Below are 20,415 nucleotides of genomic sequence, written 5' to 3'. Positions count from 1 at the left end.
CCTTGCGTATAGAATCTAAATGTCCAAAATATTTATATTCCAAGTACAAAACTCGAAATTTCAATAATTAATTGCGAATGTTAGGGGCTACAGCCGCATGAACGGTTAACGGATATTAAATACTTAGGTACTTCTCCAATACATGTATAAAAAAATAAAAAAATTTTCATCATGCTATAACGTGGGATGTAATAATCAGAAACGTAAGTCCTTTACATTTTCGAGAGACCTTATGGAGTAGATTTGGATGCTAGAAGCAGATGGTTGATATTGTTCGTGAGGACAAAAAAAAAAAAAAAAAAAAGTCTGAAATTAGCAAAATATTCACGAAAGTTGGCAACATTGCGAGTGAATTGCGCGATTCCTATTGGACCAATAGACAAATTTTGGCCCTCCACCGGAACATAAAACTTTATACTCTTCCTGCTATTGAGATTATGTTACTGAGTACACTCGTTTCTCTACAATAAAACTTAGTTTGACGAGTTTTTCAGTTTTTCGAGCAATCCGAGAGGAGGACACATTTTGGAAGGCTGTGTATATCGACGGAAATTTTTTTTCAGCAAAAAGAAAAAATATTGGTTTAATAATATTGCATGTAGATCCCATATTTAAAAAAAAAAAAATAAATAAATAAATGAAATCTGAGACAAACTGTGATTTGCCTGGACGATTTGAAATGGAATCTGTCTACAGACACACATGGGAAAATTTCTGCAGAGTAGGTCGCCAATTTGATGTATGCTACTCTGATTGGTTTTCTAGCTTGAGAAGTTATTTCAAATTTATACACGAATCATTTCAAAAAATACTGAGAAATACTGCATTTTTCTTTTTAATTGACAGATTCAAACAGATTAAAAACATGAATCACAAACAAATCAATCAATCCAATATCTAAGGCTGACATCTTCGTACCTCCACTGTGGAATCCGACATCGCAATGTTTTCTTATACAATGATGCTTACTAAGGTTATTTTTCACAAGAAAAAGATATTAAAAAAAAAAAAAAAAAGTGACGTAATATTACAATTCACTCCCGATAAAACACTACGTACAATTAACGTAACTCTTTTCACCGTATATCGCCTTTTTAACTTTTCCTTTAATACGGTGTTATTACTCTGGAACAGGCCTAAAAGAAATTGGTATTTGCACTTTCTAAAATTTCCAAAAGCAGTATCTGGTCTCGTAGGTGTTGGTTGTCTACACTTTTAGAAATTTCACTATGTAGATTTGGTTCCTGGTAAAGACATATTTAACGCTCCACGATTATGACCTTTAGGCTCAATGAGACGAATAATTTAATATGAATGGCTACCAAAGAGCTGGTGAAATGAGAATGTGGAAAGAAACTGGAAACCATAGACTATGTCCACACTGACTCTCATGGTCTGGGATAGAACCACAGACTCTTCGCACCAAAGGTGGCCACCACCACAGCCACCACCCCTCAGGTTTTTGATAATGAACACTGTAGAATGTTTAGGTCGCTTCTGTATGTTCTAAACTCAGAAATAATAATTTTAATCCAATCAACAACATGTGTAACATATTCATAATAAATACAGCTATAGCCAATCTGCCAAATTTCAACAGTGGTCTTACATGCATTATCATGCAAATACATTACTGTACTCACCGGGTTCATCATACTCTCTGCACCATACTGATCTTTGTACTCAGAGCTTGAAGTGTCAATTTCTTGTTTAATCATAGGTGGCGGCGATATATCTATAGTTTCATGATGCACTTCAGATTCCGGTTCTACTTTTTCCACCTTTTGCGGCGTTAATTTTGGAAGTGGGCTTGATTTGTAACTATGAGAAGTACCCTATAATATAAAACATAATATCAAATTACATACAAACCAAATAAGGTATCTACATAGCTTTCTAGAGTACTCACATAAACCAAATAAGGTATCAACATAGCTTTATAGAGTGTTCGCATACGTATATTTAACGTAACAAAACAGTAATATGCATCTCATACCACCACAATCATCTTAACACTTCAAATATTCACTCTTATCTCGGATAAACATCAGTATCCTTTGCCGAAGATTTCATACAGAATTCATTCGAATCCTTATACCACATCAACAAATCTAGGATACTCGCGTATATGTTTCAGCATACATTACAAAAAATTTAACCATAATGCGAGGCCTATTGTTAACACCCATCTCTCTATATTCCACTTCACAGAAGCGGTACATTTACGTAAAGTTATTACCTTAACAGTGACAATGGTCCATTCAAACAAACAAATGACATGAGTAGCATCATATTGTCGAGACTATCGATCAGAAATTAATCATCGACCATTCAAAACTACTTACCGAACTTCAATATAAACCTATCCTTCTCTAACTAATACCATCTGTCCACTGCTGTGCGTCGCTTTTTCATTTAAACTCACTCACCTGAATTATTTCTGTAAAGTTCTAATTTACAAGGTTGCAATTATTGTTTTGGAACTCTTCCTACACAGCTGTACTGATAGCAGTTTTGAGATGCCCACTACAGCACTGACATCATGCTTCTTTTAAATTCAACTTTTTCTTTCTTCCATTGTGCTCTGTTCGTTCTTTTCAGTATCAATTTTTTATGCTGGTACGTTCATCTGGTAGTATGCATTCCTGTTCCCATACCATTTCTCTTATCCGTTTTTTTCTTTGTACCCTACCACTGAAGATGGAACTAGCTTGTTCTGGAAAATAGTTTTCCCACAGGATGATTTTTTTTTTTTTTTTGCTTAATTGAACCATCCTCTTATGCGCCTACACGATTTTAATGTCTATTTCATATTTGTACTAAGGATGAAGATCTAACCTACATGTTAAATCTGGTTAAAATCGGGCTAGTTCCTGAAACGGTATACGATTTATACCGTCTCTTTTATTGATTTTTCCAAAAAAATAACTGAACTATAGAAAAACAAATTACAGTACCCGAATTACTGTATATATGATAAATGAATCGAATTACTTATTGTCTCTCATCAATTCCTTTTCAGGTGCGAATTCAATAATATACGAAAGATGGAAAAAAAATACAATATTTTTGTTACATCACGTGGAAACGGTTGAACAATTTCAAGTTAATTTTTGAACATAGTTTCCCACTTATTTGGCAAGTACGAATTCCTTAACATCTCCAAGCTTTCCATGTTAAAATTTACAAATTTCCAGGTCAACATATAACGTCAAAAGAACTTTTTCCCAACTAGGGTTTCTCAACTACTATGAGTACAGTGTATGTACAATCCGCGGCAAAAAACCTGCAACATGAGAATGTAAGTTTATTGTGATACTACGCCTAACAGCACAGGGAATCAACATAACGTCTAAGTGGCATGAATCACGCCAGGATAAACCTCGACATCCTCCCGTGAACACTTATTTTGGAGCAAAAGACTTCGTCATTTCACAATAAACTTACATGATTATGTTGCAGGTTTTTTGCCGCTGATTGTACAAGCAGAGAAGTCTTCACAGGGTGTCTACTAAAATTCCAAAATGAAATTTCGTGACCTTTTCTTTATCAAACCATAAAATTTCGGAACATTCTCAAGAGCGCAGCTGGATGCGAATTAGGCTGAATTTTCATGCATGCGATTTGGTAGCGAAGCGTCTAAAGCCGACCATAGACATCTTTGGTGGTGAATTTTGATGTTTTGTAGAACAAAATTTTCCAGTCTGTACGTATATTTGTACAGATAAAATAATAATAATAATAATAATAATAATAATAAAATAAATCATGACTCAAAAGCTAAATTTCGTGACTTTTTCTCGTGACCGATAGACACCCTGCTTTAATACAAACTAATTTATTTCATAAAATATCCCTTATTAGTAGCTGGTTGAAGCAAAAAGAGAAATTAATTATGAGGAATAAAAATCCGTAATTAAAATTCCGTGACTTTTCCCAGTTACTTCAGCTTTCCATGAAATTCACTGGATTTTTCAAGTTATTATAGCTTTCCATTAAATTCCCTGACATTTCCAAGACTATTACCGGCTAAATTCTGTGAGTTTTCCAGATTTTCCAGGTTAGTTAAAATCCTAACAGAGCACTGGCTCGAGCTGGGTTATCATCATTTCACTTTGGAGGAGAGTATTTGAAGTGTATACTTGAACCAGTTTCTCCCTCTTAGGATACGTATTCCCTTTCCATTTAGATACTCATTTCACTTTGAAATGTGTATCCCAAAGGGAAAGGGAATACGTATCCTAAGAGGGAGAAACTGGTTCAAGTATACACTTCAAATACTCTCCTCGCCCAATTCTCCCCCTAAAGAGATTTATTCGTATCGATTGTATTCTACGGGAATGCAGAGTGCGAGTTAGGTCAAATTAAGCGATATTCACATCAATTACATGAAACTTGTACCCTTCATCCCGTGGTTATGCGCTGTAGGTTAAAGGCTAGTGACTTATAAAAGTGCATAGCAATGAAGTAACTAGAGGAATGAAAATGTATTAAGAAACGGAACCACTCCCCCCCCCCCAAAAAAAAAAAAAAAAAAAAACACGGATATGATATTGTGTACCACAAGCTCACATGATTTGAAATCGAACAGGGAATCTTCGCACCAGGTGGCTGCTCTAGCACTCAACCAGAAGCTCCAAATATTCGCAACTAATTCAGTTACTCCAGTTTGACCTAACAGATATTCTCATTCTTTTCATTTATAAATAATTTACAAGTATTATCTACTTTCGATTGGAACTTAATGTCTCTTTTAGTATAACATTACCTGAAACTGGATCTACTGATTAATAATGAAGCAAACCGCATGTACTCTTTCCACGAATCTATGACTGATCATACAAACACAACCATTCAGGGCAGTAGGGGTAAAAACATACTGAAGATATCTCGCGATCGAGGGGGAGGTTTAACCCTTTTAAGATGTATCGTAGTTTTACTACGAAATGATAATGAAATTCGATTAAAAGAGAACTAAGAAAGCTATTTAGTTCCGGTTTTTTTTATTATTTTACAAGAGAGGAGGCATTGAACAAAGTCTTGGAAGGGTCTATACGCTTCCGGGCGTCGGAACATAGGGGGTATGACGTCATCACTACAAACTTTTTTTTTTTTTTTTTTTTTGTGAGGTCTAACTTCAACATTTTTTGGTGAGCTTCTCTTTAACCCTAGATTTCTCAAGTTTTACACAATCAGTAGACCCTTTAGTTTTTATCTGAATTTTTTTTTGGATCTCTTCAACACAGGGGGCCTAAAGGGTAAAAAAGGGATATTTCTTGACCAAAAATCCTACTTTCGCGATTATTTCTCCGCTTGGGTACATGATAGGGACATCTGAGTGGTACTTTCTGAAAGCCTACTCGATTCTGAATAAAACTACGTATGAATCATCATTCTACGATAATTAGGGACGTGTCAGGGATTTTTTACATAATATCCTTTTTGTTACTACTGTAACTTGGAGCGCTTTGCGCGCTTTTCCGACATGGGAAATATTTATTTTAAAATACTTGATGGCTGACTGGCATTCAACTGACAAAGGAAATGTCTATATGTTCTGAAAAGTAATTACTAACCCAAAGTGGATAATATGAAGCTTTCCTCGTAGTAAGGGTGAACTTAACAAGGGCTAGTTTTGGAATAAATTTTTAAATTACTCAACAAAACTTCTCTCTTAAACAATTATGTTATTAACTTGGGTAAATAAAAACAATGGAGTCAAAAGTGTCTTACCTTGTGCCTACGTGTTTATTACTTTAATTGCATATCGCTTTTTTTTTTTATCTGGGAATGTCAGCAGTACCACTTTTATTATTTTCATTGTTTTTTAACATCTGCTGTTGTAATGTTTGTTTTAAAACAATTAGTGCAGATTTCCACGACTTAATTTCGGTTTTTTGATTATCCTTAATAATAGTCCCTGCATTTAGTCAATTGACTACTCAATGAAATTAAGCCACGGAATCCTTTGCACTACTTGTTCGACAAAAGAAACGAAAAAGCACAATAGGAGATAAAGTAAGGATACAGTGCCACAGTAATAAACACAAGAAGCACAAAGTAAGCCATTTTCTTATGAATGTGTGACATAGCTTCTGTAAATAGAAATTAGAACCAATGTTGAGTTCATCCTTACTACCCGGAATGTCACATATAAATAATAATACTAACGTAACTCCTTCCAAAAGTATAAGCGATATTGGAATATGGTGATTCATGCATCTTACCTGTGAATCTGACTGATATCGATCTGAGCAAGAAGACATCGTATCACAGTTATCTGAAGCTTTTCGCTTTCTCTTCTCAGGGGGACTTTCACTGCGATCAATAGGAGCACATGGGGATACTTCTCGAGGTCTTGGAGCTGGAGGAGGTGGTGGTGGTGGTGGGTCCTCAGGTTTTCTGACACTGTCGGTAAGTCCACGAATTTTCAAGGCCTCTGCTGTTTTCAAAAAGTTCGGCAGCAAATTTTGACTCACATTCACTTCACCTTTGTACATGAACTGTAACAATGCTTTCATTTCTGTGTACTTGATGTCCTTCAAAATAATTATTGGATGTGGATGTTTGTTTTGGAGAAAAATACTTTCAAAATATGGACTACATGCTGATAATATTGTTTGATGAGCCTTAAAAGTTTGTCCATCACATGCTAAAGTCACGTCAACTAAAGCTTCCCTTTGAAGTAAACTACTTAGCACATCTGACAAATTTGTTGGATGGTTGTTCCATCGGAGACAAAACTGTTGTTCTACCGGTTCCATCTTTGGCTTCGATAACTCTGAAAAGAAAGAAAATATTATAATTACAACAAATAGGTAGGATAAAATAGAGTTCATTCTTCAGCATATACCCGTTCTTTCAGTTTGGATTTTTTTTTCAAGTGCACCCGATTACCTGACACGAATACACGTGAAACTACGTGGCATTCTATATACGTATAATATGCTATTAGTAATATATTATCTTCCAGTGAAGTCATCTCTCAAAAATATGTGAAAAAATTCTACGAAGCTCCGGCAAAGACCCACTGTAGGTTCCGCCAAAAGCTATAGCTAGCGTATATAAAATACCCCAGTCAATATTTAGCATTTGTATGAACAGATAGCTGCCCGATTTCGTGTTGGTTTGGGGTGATAACTCTTACTGCTGAGGTGAATACTGAATCTCCTTTGAAGACTACGTAACCATTTGGAAAATACTAGGCACCATGCTGAGGTAACTGCAACTTACCACCACCACCTTCTGTACTAACCTTCGGCCGAACTTCCTACTGGTTATCCATACTACTCCTACTGGTCCGTACTTCCTACTTCCTACTTTAATTCCTACTGGTTATCCATATTAGTTTCCACCAGTGCAACTTTGAGCATCTATATTTCAGCATCGTTCATCCCTTCTGCCTATTACAGTTCTTCAGAATTGGGAAACCTACCTATAGTGGTAACTAATAAAAGTGTATGCATAGCTGAAAAACCAAACTTGAACAAATTCGTAGCTCTGCGTGTTCAACTTCTTTATCCTCTTTACTTTTCTTCTAGAATCTTGGAAATTTTATCTCGCTAACGTCTAAGCTTTAAAACCATGAGTCATCACAATAGTGCTACAAGGGTTAGTCACAACTCTTTTAACATTACCACAAACCAAAGAATAGGCGCTTGTGTGCACCGTAACTGATCGCAAGTACAAGGTCAAACCGGCCCAAGAGGTAATGTTGTAAGTTGACTACGTAACACGGACACCGTCACTCCGTCAATATCTTTAGTCAGTTTTCAGTGCTAAGTGACTATGACTGCTTAACAGCCTCTGTTACGCAAGAGTTCGAACTAAGGCATAATTCTGACGCAGCAACCCAAAACATGTCTCATGCGAAAGAGGAAGGTGCAGCGAACCACAGCACAGTAACTCACTGGCTCCAGAAATTTCGTGCGGGTTGTAAAAAATCGAAGATCAGCCAAGGTCCGGTCTTTATCACAGTAGTGCATCTTCAAGAACTAGCGAAAACCATCAGTTGTTACATTGTGTCAAGTGAGCTGACCAGAGGATAGTGGACGTTTGCCCATAACTGCTGCAAATTCCGCCTGATGCTTTTTTTTTTTAAATCCGAGTGTGTAAAAATAGTCACTTAGCAAAGGTGAACCTCCGGAACCGATCATCAAACAGCATGAAGTCATTCTTTTTTGTGATGGAACTACGAAAGAGTAATTTACTTCGTTCGTACCATCAATGTAGACTTAATTTCAAACAGTTGGAATGGATGAATGTTGCACTACGCCAAAAAGAAAAACTTCTTGTCTTGGAGAACTGAAAGCGTGCCGTACTGTTAACAGGACAACGCAACAAAAATTGTACATTCGGCATATCCCTGACCTTGCTCTTTCAGATCACACCAGCTTCGGACCATGGCACGCTTCCTAAAATCATAATGCTTCATCAACTAACGTAAGGTGAAAACAACAGTGACTGACTTCTTCGCCTCTTAGGACACGACGTTGTATCGATGTGGAACGGAGGAACTGGCAGGAAGGTGGCTGCAGACAGTCCAGCACGAAAGGTTGTACTCTGAACGTTAACCTGCTTTTACTGTACTGTAATACAGGGTGTCAAATATACAATGCAACCCGGAGTTTGTGATAGTAGAACTTTTGAACCTGAAGTGATACACGAATAATGGTTATACCAAAATAAAGCCTTGTTGATGCACATATTTTTAAACTAGAAAGCAACGATTGAAGTACACTATAGCACGGCCAACAAGAAATGGTCTCTGACGTTTCTTACCACATGCGGTGGGACATTGCAGCCCCTACTTTGATACCAGTGTTACCAACCACGATCAGTCTGTCTTATACCATTATTTAAATTGCCACTACAGTTGCACCGAAAACAACTTGACACGCAAGTAGTGGCAATGTCACTGCTAGCTGTCAGAGACGTTCTCTTACTAGACGCACTATAGGAACCATACAGTGTTGGCAGATGTAACCGAAGATTTAAATCAATTTTTTTGCAAAACGTAAATTCTGTCGTTAATTTTCAGTTTGTTTAGTTGGAGTAGCTCGGAAACTATGGAGCAGAAAAAAGAAGTTTTCATTTCCACCGATAACTATCCGAATGAGGCCTCTGTAAGGGGGAACTATGGAAATCGTAGTTTTCATAAATTAACACTCTGAATTGGCAACAAAGCTGATGTTTCAGTGCATTAAAAGGTGTGTTAAGGATCTGTCTACATTATGCATCTCCTGAAAACAATGAAAAACAAACTTCGAAATTACCATGATAAAACTTTTACTTACATGCACCCGGCAACATTGCTACTATCAGAAATGAGTTACCAGCTCTACAGCGGATGCTGGGAGTGCCTCTGTTTTGATTCAAACACTGGTTCATACGTTTCACCAGGTTGGCAGCAACTTTACGAAGATTAGAAGTGTTAATGTTCTCAATGGCACTGCGAATGTTCGTTTCCAAGTCTTGAATAGTTCGAGAATTGTTCTTGCATACTTCTTGCTTTAAATAGTCCCATAGAAATGAATAGCAGTGTTGCCGGGCTGCCGATCGTCTTTAGTTTTCAATGTGTCATGTGGACCTTCCTCTTCCGTCAGCAGTAACCCGTTCATCTGTGAGTGTCGTGGTGTGGTAAAATGGGAGACTTCCAAAGAGGCATGACCGTTGGTGCCCGTCTGGTTGGAGCTTCAGTGGCAACAGTGGCGAACATTATGGGAGTATCGAAAGACACTGTGTCCAATGTTACGAGGGTATACACAATTCAAGGGCAAACGACGTCTGCAAAGCACAACAGTGGTCGAAAGACAATCCTGTCAGATAGGAACCGGAGGGCATTAAAACGGATTGTAGCAGCTAAAAAGAACACTACTGCAATGAAAATTAAGTCTGAACTTAATTCCGGCTTACAGAACCCGGTTTCATCGAAAACAGTGAGACGGAAACTTCATAAAATGAAAATTCATGGCAGAGCCGCTATCCAGAAACCTAGCGCCGCTATCCTGGTCACAGCAGTAAATGCGAAGAGGCGTATCCAGTGGTGCAAGGACCACAAGGCGTGGACTCATGAGCAGTGGAAACAAGTAATGTGGTCCGATGAATCGACCTTCACTTTGTGTTCAACAACCGGTCCTGTTTACGTATGGAGAACACCGTCGCAGGCCTATGATCGCCTATGATACAGACTGTCTGCTCCCAACTGTAAAGCATGGGGTGGTTCTGTTACAGTATGGGCAGTGATATCGTGGTTTTCTGCAGGTCCCATCATAGCCCTGCATGGAATGATGAATGCTAAGGCGTATGAGGCCATTTTGGGGGACCAGGTTCTACTCATGGCCCAAATATTGTTCCCTGATGGTGATGGCATCTACCAAGATGATTTGGCACCCTGTCACGCTGCAAAAACGGAGAAATCATGGTTTGAGGAGCATAATCAGGAGCTATCACACCTCCCCTGGGTCCTACAATCATCAGATCTGAACATCATTGAGCCATTGTGGTCTGAGTTAGAAAGGCCCGTTCAGTCTCATTACCCTCCACCAGCATTCCTTAACATGTTTTGGAGGATCAATGGTACAAAATTCCACACACCACGATTCAGGAGCTATATACGTCTATTCCACGTCGGATCCAAGCTGTTTTGGACGCAAAAAGAGGCCCCACACTATACTAGGTATGATTTTCACACTTTTGCAAACGTTTTAGTTTATTTTGGCCAATCCCTGTATGTATTTGTGCGTTAAAGACATTATAGGTAATATCCCGATATGTGTTGTGTCCAAAGTAACACAACATATTAGGCTACTAACGTTAATTTCACATAATGGGGATCCCTTCAACTCTCGGAAACTATAGCTGCGGGCCATGAGTTAGAGATGATTTCGGATATTTCAATTCACTCTGTTTTACTGTGGTTAATGGCTATCTAATGCTTAACGGGTTCGACTTTCATCAATGCATTTCTACGTAGGTACGCATCTCACAGGTAAGAACACAACACATTTAGATTATTTACACACTGGTATATTAGAATATTACAAATTTCTTCCGTAAATTTTACAAATATGTGGATCCGTACAGTAAATTAGCACTCATTATTCAGGGTAGTAGACAACTCATTAATATAAAGTAGTTTCGATATTGAAGGGGGAACAAGATCCCTATAACCATGCTCCATTATAAACATTACTACTATAACATTTAATTTCAAAATAACAATGTAACACACCAACGTCACCGAACTACTTTCGTACGAAGCCTCAGAATACAAACAAGACCCAGTACCTCAAATACCGAACGCACAAACCTTAAAATCTGTAGGAGTAAGAACATAGATAATGATTCTAATGCTCTGACAAATGCTGTGTGTGCCCACCTTTCCAGTGAAAGTGACACAGATGCATTTTAATTTTCACTTTCACTACTTTATTGGTGTAAACTGCCAGATGTCCAGCTTGCTAAAGAGTATTTTCTTTTTACCATTATTATTGAGAGCTTATTACAGGAAAAGCATTGAATGTGCCCTATTAAAAGATGTGTCACGCCTAAGTGTGTGACCACGACAGAGCAAATTACTGGAAGTGAGGCTGGAGAGCTTTTACTTTGGTTATTTCATTCCTTTTATTTGATTCAGTACTTTGCTTCTTTTGGTTCCGGATTTCAGAACATATCCGTCCTTCTAGGTTCGTTAATGGTATCGATACATGTGGTGACTTACTGTTGATGGTGGTTGCTTTTCTCTTTGCGTCCGGAAGTATAAATATGATCTGACGTCATGTGCTTACTGCGTTATTACAGATGCATTTCGCGCGTGTTACTTTCTACTATGCGTTAACAAGGTGTCTACTCAAATTCCAAAGTAAAATTTCATGACCTTTATTTTCCAAACCATAAAATTTATTAACATTCTGAAAAGCGAATTTGAGTGCGAACTGGGCAAATTTTTATGCATGCGATAGAAACGTGCTTTGCTTGCGATTTGGTAGGGTCTAAAGCCGAAAATAGACATTTTTGGTGGTGAATTTTGACGTTTTATAGAAAAAAAAAATTCCAGTCTATACCATATTTCTACAGGTAAAAAAAATTCGTGTCCTAAAAGCTAAATTTCGTGACTTTTTCTTGACTTTCATGACCGTTTTCTGATTTCGTGACTTTTTCATGACTTTCGTGACTTCCGTGACCAACAGACACACTGGTTAAGCGGTTTTCCTGGTGGCACATGCCTAATGTGATGGATGCTCCTATTGATACCGAACAAATTAGAGATTAAAATAATATGGGTTATCAACATTAGTATGTAGCAATGAAATTCTTTTCAGTGGGTATTCATTCTTGCATTTGATCAGTGTAGACATTTCATTGTCTGCCACCCTTGTAAATTCGTCAATTCTATTAGTGAGGCATAAGCACAAAATAATAATGATCACTGTCATTCGAGAAAAAATTTGAGCTTCATCCTGCCCTCAACCAAATTATACAATCCCTCTTGTACTGACCACTTAGAACAAATCGGTACGTGTTTATTATATAAAGAATCGTTCTATGATATATTAGTTTACAGGCACATTATCCATCCCTATGCGATTATCTGGACAAGTACTGATTCATACTTCCGCAACTTCAAGATAAACACGATCGAAAAGAAACAAGTCCCTTCAACATTTACAGAGAAAAACCATTTACTTATCGTATAGTTAAGTTCCAAAGTTGGTCGTCCGTCTCTAGCAGAATTTTGAAAATTTATCGGAAAGAAATTGATAAATTATACATCGGGACAGCGTTAAAGGGCTCTTTCCCCAACCACTGTTTCTTTTCACCCCCACAATCCTCGGTTAGTCCTCGCGAGCGTGCAAGCTGTCACTGCTCTCCGTGCTGCCGTGCCTCCGATATACTTGTGTAGTTAAAGTCCGGCAAAATAAGGAGGTTTTCCTTCCTATTTTCAGTTAACAACAAAAATTTAAAAAACAAAATATTTCAACTAGGAAAAAGGAAAAGGAATCTAGGCAACATTGGTTTTCAGCCAGAAGGGATCATAAATCTCTACCACGTGTCACGGAGACTAGTTAGCGGAAGGTATAGAGGGGTGGACATGGTTTTCAGAGCTTTCTAAGTATGACCCAGAGTTTACTCTTTCGTGTGTTCGATAATACGTAAGGAGTGGGAAGTCATATGTACTTTTTACAAGCTGTTATAAACGAGGAACTATTTGGTAAGTGAAGGAAATCACATCGCGCAGGGTTACCACATGGTTGGATTGTGGGAAAGTAACGAGCATTTGTATTCTGTACATGGTTGCAGATGTACAAAGACGCTCCAGTTGATATTCTTACGCAGAGACAAGAAATTACACACTATTAATTTTATAAAGGGTCCGAACTTCCCTAAGCTAATCCTACCCTACTTATCCCTGGAGCAGGAAGTTTGGGCGCAGACATTTAGACGCGGCCGTTTGGGCGAAAAGCAGACCACGATGAGCTACTTCCGCGTGGTTCGTTCTTAACTGGTCATTGAGGACTGTCCTACAGATTCCATATCCTTATTGGAAATAATAAATGTTCTTTTGGCACCCAATCGTATCGTTCCTTTACGTTAGATATATTATAAAGGACAAAAATTCGTTTTGGGGTGTCAGACTGCTTACAGTAAATTTTATTTGGATTATCCTTCCTATTTCAATGTACAGCTAGGGCCTATAAGTGCCTATTTTTATGAAATCTGAAATAACTTATTAATACAACGGAGTATCAACATTCCGGCCTAATGGGCAGATCAAATAACAAAAAAGCATTCAATAAATATCTTCTGAATCACCCATATCATTAAAAATACCATTTGTATTCCAAAAACAACTCATATTAATTTCTTCTGACTTCTTGATACTTATATTGGCATAATTTATTATAGACAATGAAAATATGTACAGTATTGTACACATTTTAAGATAAATTTCATAAGGTCTGACTACCGTTTCTTCCCATTTCTTTTCAACTCGTAGACAAGTTGTGCATGATATGCAAAAGCTTCGCTGTGTTCATGATGTTATTTTTAGTTTTTGCAAAATTTGAAGTTTTCGAAATTTCCAGTGCTTAAACATTTGGATTCCAGTTATGAAATACATTATAACATATGCAGGTAGATACACCTATTTGAATAAAAGGTTTTGCGCCCGAATGTCATAGACCCACTTATCCCTATCATACTCTACTCTGCCCTACCCTACTTTATTATACCCTTTTAAAGCAGTCCCCAAAATTTATGATTTTAAAATTTTCGTAGCCTTTATTACGTTGTCGAAAACCAGGCAGTCTACCAACTTCCGAATAAATTCAGGACAATGTTTAGCAAAAGAGGTCCTGCTGATTTTTTCCTTTTTTCTAAAAAAAATATTACAATTTCAGTAGTTTCTGTTCACATTAGGTTAATTTAAATTAGTTTAGGTTAGCTCCTGTTAGGTTAGTTTATGTTAGATTGTAAGTTCGTGCAGTTTTCTTTTGGGTTGGTAACAATGTGGCGTGAAGCGATTGTTTACCGTTATTCCGTTGTTTTACCGCAGTTTGGAGTTTGTGTGTTGTGAAACACATCTTTTCTTGATTGTGAACGTATTATTGTGTATCTTTCGGACAAACTAATATGGAATGTCAAGTTCAGAAATGTGACCACTTCCGTCACATTTTACTTTTCCAAGTTTAATCGAGGATACAGTGCAGGCGAAGCTGTGGCAATTTGTGCAGTATACGGGAATAAAGCAAGTGCTAAAAGAACAGCAATGTTTTTCCGCTTTCGAGCAGGACGGTTTGACTTGTCTGACGATCCATGTCCTGGAAGAACCTATTTTGACGAAAATCGCTTAAATGAGCTGCTTCATGAGAATCCTCGTCAAACAACTCGGAAATGGCGCAAAGTTTTGAATGTGATCAGTAAAATGTACGCAATGTATTGTTACACTCGGAGAATATATTAATGTTATGTTTATGTTGTATTTGTATTTGAATTAACAGAACAGCAAAATAAAAATAAAATATAAGAACCGCACGAACTTATGCATTGACCCAATATTAGTGTAGGGGTCCAGCATGATTTTCGAAGAGGTGATACAATTTGTCTCGTTTCTATTAACATTAGAGGGATAATTTTGGAACCTGGCGGGCCAAATTCAGGTAAAATCACCATGTTTACAGGAGAAATAAGGGGTTAAGTTTCAAAGTTGGGCGTCCGTTTCCAGCAAAATTTTTAAAATTTACAGGAAAGATATGGATAATTTGATCGTTTGTGTGCTTGATAATATATGAATCTGTAGAAAAATCTGTTTATTTGTTATTTATAAGCGGTTGTAAACATGGGACTATACGGCGAGCGGAGGGAACTACTTGGCGCAAGGTAACAGAACATTTGCATAGTGGGAAAGAGATGAGCATTTGTTATCAACATGGCGAATGTACAAGGGCAATGAAGTAACAGTTTTAACATTTGTGAAGCAATGCGTTGATAACGAATAAAATCTTTTAAAAGTTTGTGAAGAGCACGGATTAATGAACCTAGTAACAAATTGTAGAAAGTGTGCAAAGGAGATAACAGCGAAAAAACGTGACGAAAGCGGACGCCCAACTTGGGAATAAATGCCGAAATGAGTATGTTACTTAAAGTGTAATTACTAACATAACCTAATCTAATCTAAACTAAAATAACCTAACCTAACCTAATCCATCAAAAAACACACAAAATGTAGTAAGAAAGTATGAATTTTAAGCAAAGAATTCTAGCCCACCAAATCCAAATATCCTAACCTACCTAAACCATCAAAAACTACAGAAAATATAACAAAAAGTATGAAATTTAAGTAAAATATTCTGGCATCCCAGTTCCAAAAATATGCCGAAACGAAAAATTTTCAAACACTAGGTTAGGTTAGTTTAGATTTGATAAGGATCTGTTAGGTCTAAGTACTTCCATTTCTTCCGTAAATTTAAATTTAGTTTTTTTTTTTTTTTTTTTTTTTTTTTACGTACTTTAGGACCCCTTCTGCTAAACATTTACCTAAACTTCTTCCTTACAGAGGATTGCATTCTACATGGCATTCATTTCTGATTTCTTGATTATCAGTTACACCTCATACATATGTCGCTTCATAAATTCGTAGTACAATACATTTAACCTGGATTTTTTAAATATTATGGAGCTATTCTTCACTGTTACTTTAATTTCTTTTTAGTACATTGTAATCAAATATGGATTCAATTTTAGTGCTATACCGTCAGACCTCTTGCTCCTAATTAAACTGCCACAAGTACCTCCTGCCGTTAAACCATATAAACAGCGAAACGTCAGCAAAACTTCTGTATGCCCTCATTAAATATTTCTGCAATTTAAGCCGTATTTATACTAATTGTAATCCTAATTCAAACAAATCAGTCTAGTTTCATTACTTTTTGTGTTTCCGAACTAATACATTCTCAAAAATACCTTTACAAGTAAAAATTTCATTACTTCCTATTCGCCATTTCCATACATCAGCAACAAATTCGAAGTGAAATATTTACAACTAAGATTACTGTGTGTATACACATATATATACTTACATTCGATACTGAAGACACTGAAGGAGTGTAAAAGTCTGCAGCAAAATATTGTTTCATATACACGAAACCGTAACTCTTCTTTGCTTGAATTTTAAACCCACACTAGCCCACATCATCAGTTCTTCATCTTGCATTGACACTGTATGAAGCGTCTTATACGTTTCACAGGATTGGTTCAAAAGTAATCCTTCACGAAAAGGGCGAGCTGTCGTGTAACCAAAGAACCTGGGAACTAAATATACTAAACTATTACTTCATACACATTAGGGGCATTATTCGGAGTTGATTTGAGTTATGATTAGCGTCATACTAAAAATCTGACTACTGCAAGAACCATATGTAAGTCGAACTCTTTAGTATGGTACTAATCATTCTTCAGAACGACTCTGCATAAGGCCCTAACTGTTTTAACTCTAGATGATTGATAGTAGTTTAACTACCATTAAACGAAACACAAATCCAATAACTGATCAAAGGGGAGAGCAGGAGAGGTGAAATATATACTTTCAACTCGTTCAAGGTGTTAGGCTAATAAAAATCGCCAACTCTTTAAACACAAAAAATAAATTAGAAAACTTTGCAAGTGTCTTTCCTGGTAAGATTGTAAAATCGGCCACTGGGGTAGATATTGGCAAAAAAGGTTACCCACGACCTAAAACTATCTCAAAAAAATTTGACCCCCTACCCCCTCCCCTTGCCGAATTATCGAATCATATATGCTCAAAATTGAATACTTTTTTAAAAAAATTGGTGGGGTTGGTCCTAAAATTTTGAAATTTTCACAGATTGTAGATACTATCTAGATGCAAATGTGCGATTTTTTCAAAACTATCCTTGCGTATTTTCTTTATTTTTTGAGTGTTGAAAATTTCAAAAATTGCAGAAAAAAATTGGGTGGGGGAACACGTTCCTGATTTTCTGGTTAAAAAATTTGTTATCCCTTAGGCATAACATATATTTTCGGGGCCTGAAAGTGAGGCAACATTGTCAAAAAGAAATAAAACTGAAAACAAACGTGTTTTTCGCACAGTTTTTCCACAATTTTTGGAACCTCAAGGTGAGGGCCTCCTTCAAACAATCCTTTGCCAAAGTTCACAATTTTCCTTTCTCTTGTGTCCGTTCCGCTTCTGCCCTTTTTCGGCTGCTTCGATTGTGTTCATTTTGAAACAGAAACATCAAATATATCTCCGCAACAGTGCTTCCACTTCAACCGACTCCTGCACAACAAAGTTACACACAGCTCACGGTAGAGAGCGCCACTTTGTGCTGCCACTGAAGCAAGCAGTGAAAATGCGAGGAACCGACGCGAGGTATGTGTTTGCAAGAGTCGGTTGAAGTTGAAGCACTGTAATGGGGCGTTTACACTTAGTCGATTTGCGTTCGATTCAGTTGAATTGACGTCACTTTCAACTTAATCGACCGTGTAAACGGGACTTCAACTTAATCGCTTGTTGGTCGAAGGCGACTAATCGACTGGCAACTGAATTAAAAGACGTTCTATTTTCTGTGGTTGAAATAATTTAACACATCCATCAATCTGATTCGGCCTAGTTGGTTCGATTTAGTGGCAAATGCAGCGAGTCGATTTAGTCGTGCGACTAAATTGACTAAGTGTAAACGCCCCATAAGGGAGATATATTTGGTGTTTCTTCTCCGAAATGGACACAATCGAAGCATCTAAAGAACGACAGAAGCATACGGGACGAAAGAGAAACGAAAGTTGTGAACTTTGGCAAAGAATTGTTTGAAGAGGCCCTCAACTTCAGGGCCCTAAAATAGGGGAAAAACTGTGCGAAGAACACGTTTGTTTTCAGTTTTATTTCTTTTTTACAATGTTGCCATCACTTTCAGGCCCCGAAAAAATATATGTTGTACCTAAGGATATAACAAAATTTTAAACCAGAAAATCCGGAACGTGTTCCCACAAAAATGTTTCTACAATTTTTGAAATTTTCAACACGTAAAAAATGACGAAAATGCGCATCGATAGTTTTGAAAAATGCACATTTGTATCTAGATAATATCTACAATCTGTGGAACTTTCAAATTTTTGGACCACCCCACCAAAATTTAAAAATATTCAATTTTGACCATGTATGATACGGTAATTCGGTAAGGGGAAGGGGTCAATTTTTTTAGATAGTTTTAGGTCAAGGGTGTCCTTTTGGGTAAATAGCAACCCAATTTAGGTCAAGGGCTGATTTCACTATCTTACTAAGAAATACTCTTTTAAGTTCTCATACGAAATCAAACTGCGTAAATCATTCTTTATACACCATCGAAAATAGAATATTCCCGACAGGAAAATTCTGGGCATTGGGTCGCAATAACCCGGGCTGGAACAGACAGATTACGTTAAAATTCTATTGAATTTAGGAAGTAATTATTAACAACTTGAAATTTGATAAAGATGTTGGCAAACATTATTTAAGTGATAGCCTATACTAAAATCTCACTTCTTCTTCGTTTCCCATTTTGGAAAATGCCAAATGTCCGAAATAATTGAAAGGTGATATTTCTTAAAGTGAAATACACAGTCTGAACCGGGCTAAATATTAGAGAAACTGTAAATGCAGTCGATCCCAAGTCAATCGGGATCGATGTTGATAGAGTGTGAAAACATTATGATGTGGTTAAGGTTTTCGCCCGCCATCTTGGAATCAAGTTGTTTATTTTAAATGGCAACATGTTCGTATGCCATATTAAACCACATCTTCGTTCGAAGGGAAACCCAACGTTAAGGTTATTTTTCCAAAACCTACAACGGTCTTGAAGTTGTGAGTAGTGATAATTAAAATTTTTCAACATCAAAGACACCACCTTAACTGTAAATTAATGTGTTTGAGTTGTTAACAAGGTAAAGAACGCGTGTGACGTTAATGACTAGATGAGAAGAAAGTGTCATGATTTCTAAAAGGTTTTTCCGGGAAAGGTTGAATGACATTTTGATGTGTCTACGTAAGACCATGGTTCCTCCAGGACACCTGCTTTTGATATGATTAGGACATTGGTCCATGGTGTCCCAGGACCACATCCAGGTTCCCTTTTATTTCTTGAAATAATGCCCATGCTCTTGACGTCATTAGGACCATGGTCCATGCATTGCTCAGGAACCCTCCAATGGATTTCCTACAGCTTATGGTTGCTGGTTTTCCAGGACCCTCCTGGATCCTCAAATGAGTCCCTATATTTTTTTCATTCCCATGTAATCTACTTGAACATTTTTAGTGTGAATTTGTTAAAAATTCCCTATGGAAAGTCGGAGTAGAAGGAGGGTGATATGGATGTGTTAAGAATCGAAATCGGGGACTTCCACACTAAAGGCATGGACACCTATCTTAATTGTTTCATCTGGTATTATTTACAATAATACACGCTGTAAAGAACTTCAATGAAATTTCATAAAAGAGAGAGGAGGAGGAGTGTTGTGGATTCCCCATCTGAAAGACGTCGCGAACTTTTGTTCGATGTAAATATGAATGTATGTGCTAAGAATCGAACCAGAAACCATCTTTATTTGACTTGTAATTTTTTAACAGACTGCTTCTATATGAAGCTGAGAAGAATTATATTCCGAAATATTATAAAAAACTTGCTGTAAACTTATTTGTTCTTTATCGTATTATTTACAATAATACTCCGTGTTAAAAAGTGAAAAGTCGAATTAGAAGGAGGAGGGAGCTGAAAGATTTGGGGAACATGTGAAGGTTATTGGATTGGTAGGGTTTATAACATGTAATATACAGGTCCTCAGTCATATTTTTAGCTATATCACTAAAATCACTTAAAATGTATATATGACATTTATCTTTCCGTGCTTTATGCTGGCACACAA

The 20,415-nt window shown here is 37.0% G+C and overlaps 1 protein-coding gene across 16 annotated transcripts in view; it reads right to left on the bottom strand.

Moving 5' to 3' along the window:
* LOC145662895 (uncharacterized) overlaps positions 1-16,776 on the bottom strand; it is a 246,747-nt gene extending 229,971 nt beyond the window's left edge. For 4 of the 16 annotated variants that reach the window (XM_081728886.1, XM_081728881.1, XM_081728885.1 and 1 more), the window contains exons 1-3: positions 16,581-16,755; positions 6,228-6,781; positions 1,644-1,835 (exon numbers count right to left, since the gene is read on the bottom strand). In XM_081728886.1, the coding sequence (XP_081585012.1) occupies positions 1,644-1,835; positions 6,228-6,764 (729 nt within the window). In that variant the 5' untranslated portion in view covers positions 6,765-6,781; positions 16,581-16,755. Of the gene's footprint in view, positions 1-1,643; positions 1,836-6,227; positions 6,782-16,580 lie in introns of all 16 variants that reach the window. The other 12 variants (XM_081728890.1, XM_081728887.1, XM_081728889.1 and 9 more) reach the window with 8 other exon arrangements.
* Between the last annotated feature and the right edge of the window lie 3,639 nt (positions 16,777-20,415).

Source organism: Thermobia domestica, chromosome 10 (genome assembly GCF_964235325.1).
Source record: "Thermobia domestica chromosome 10, izTheDome1.hap1.1, whole genome shotgun sequence".
NCBI classification, from domain to species: Eukaryota; Metazoa; Arthropoda; class Insecta; order Zygentoma; family Lepismatidae; genus Thermobia; species Thermobia domestica.
Note: the sequence above shows the minus strand (reverse complement) of the source record. Positions and strands in the feature narration are given on the sequence as shown.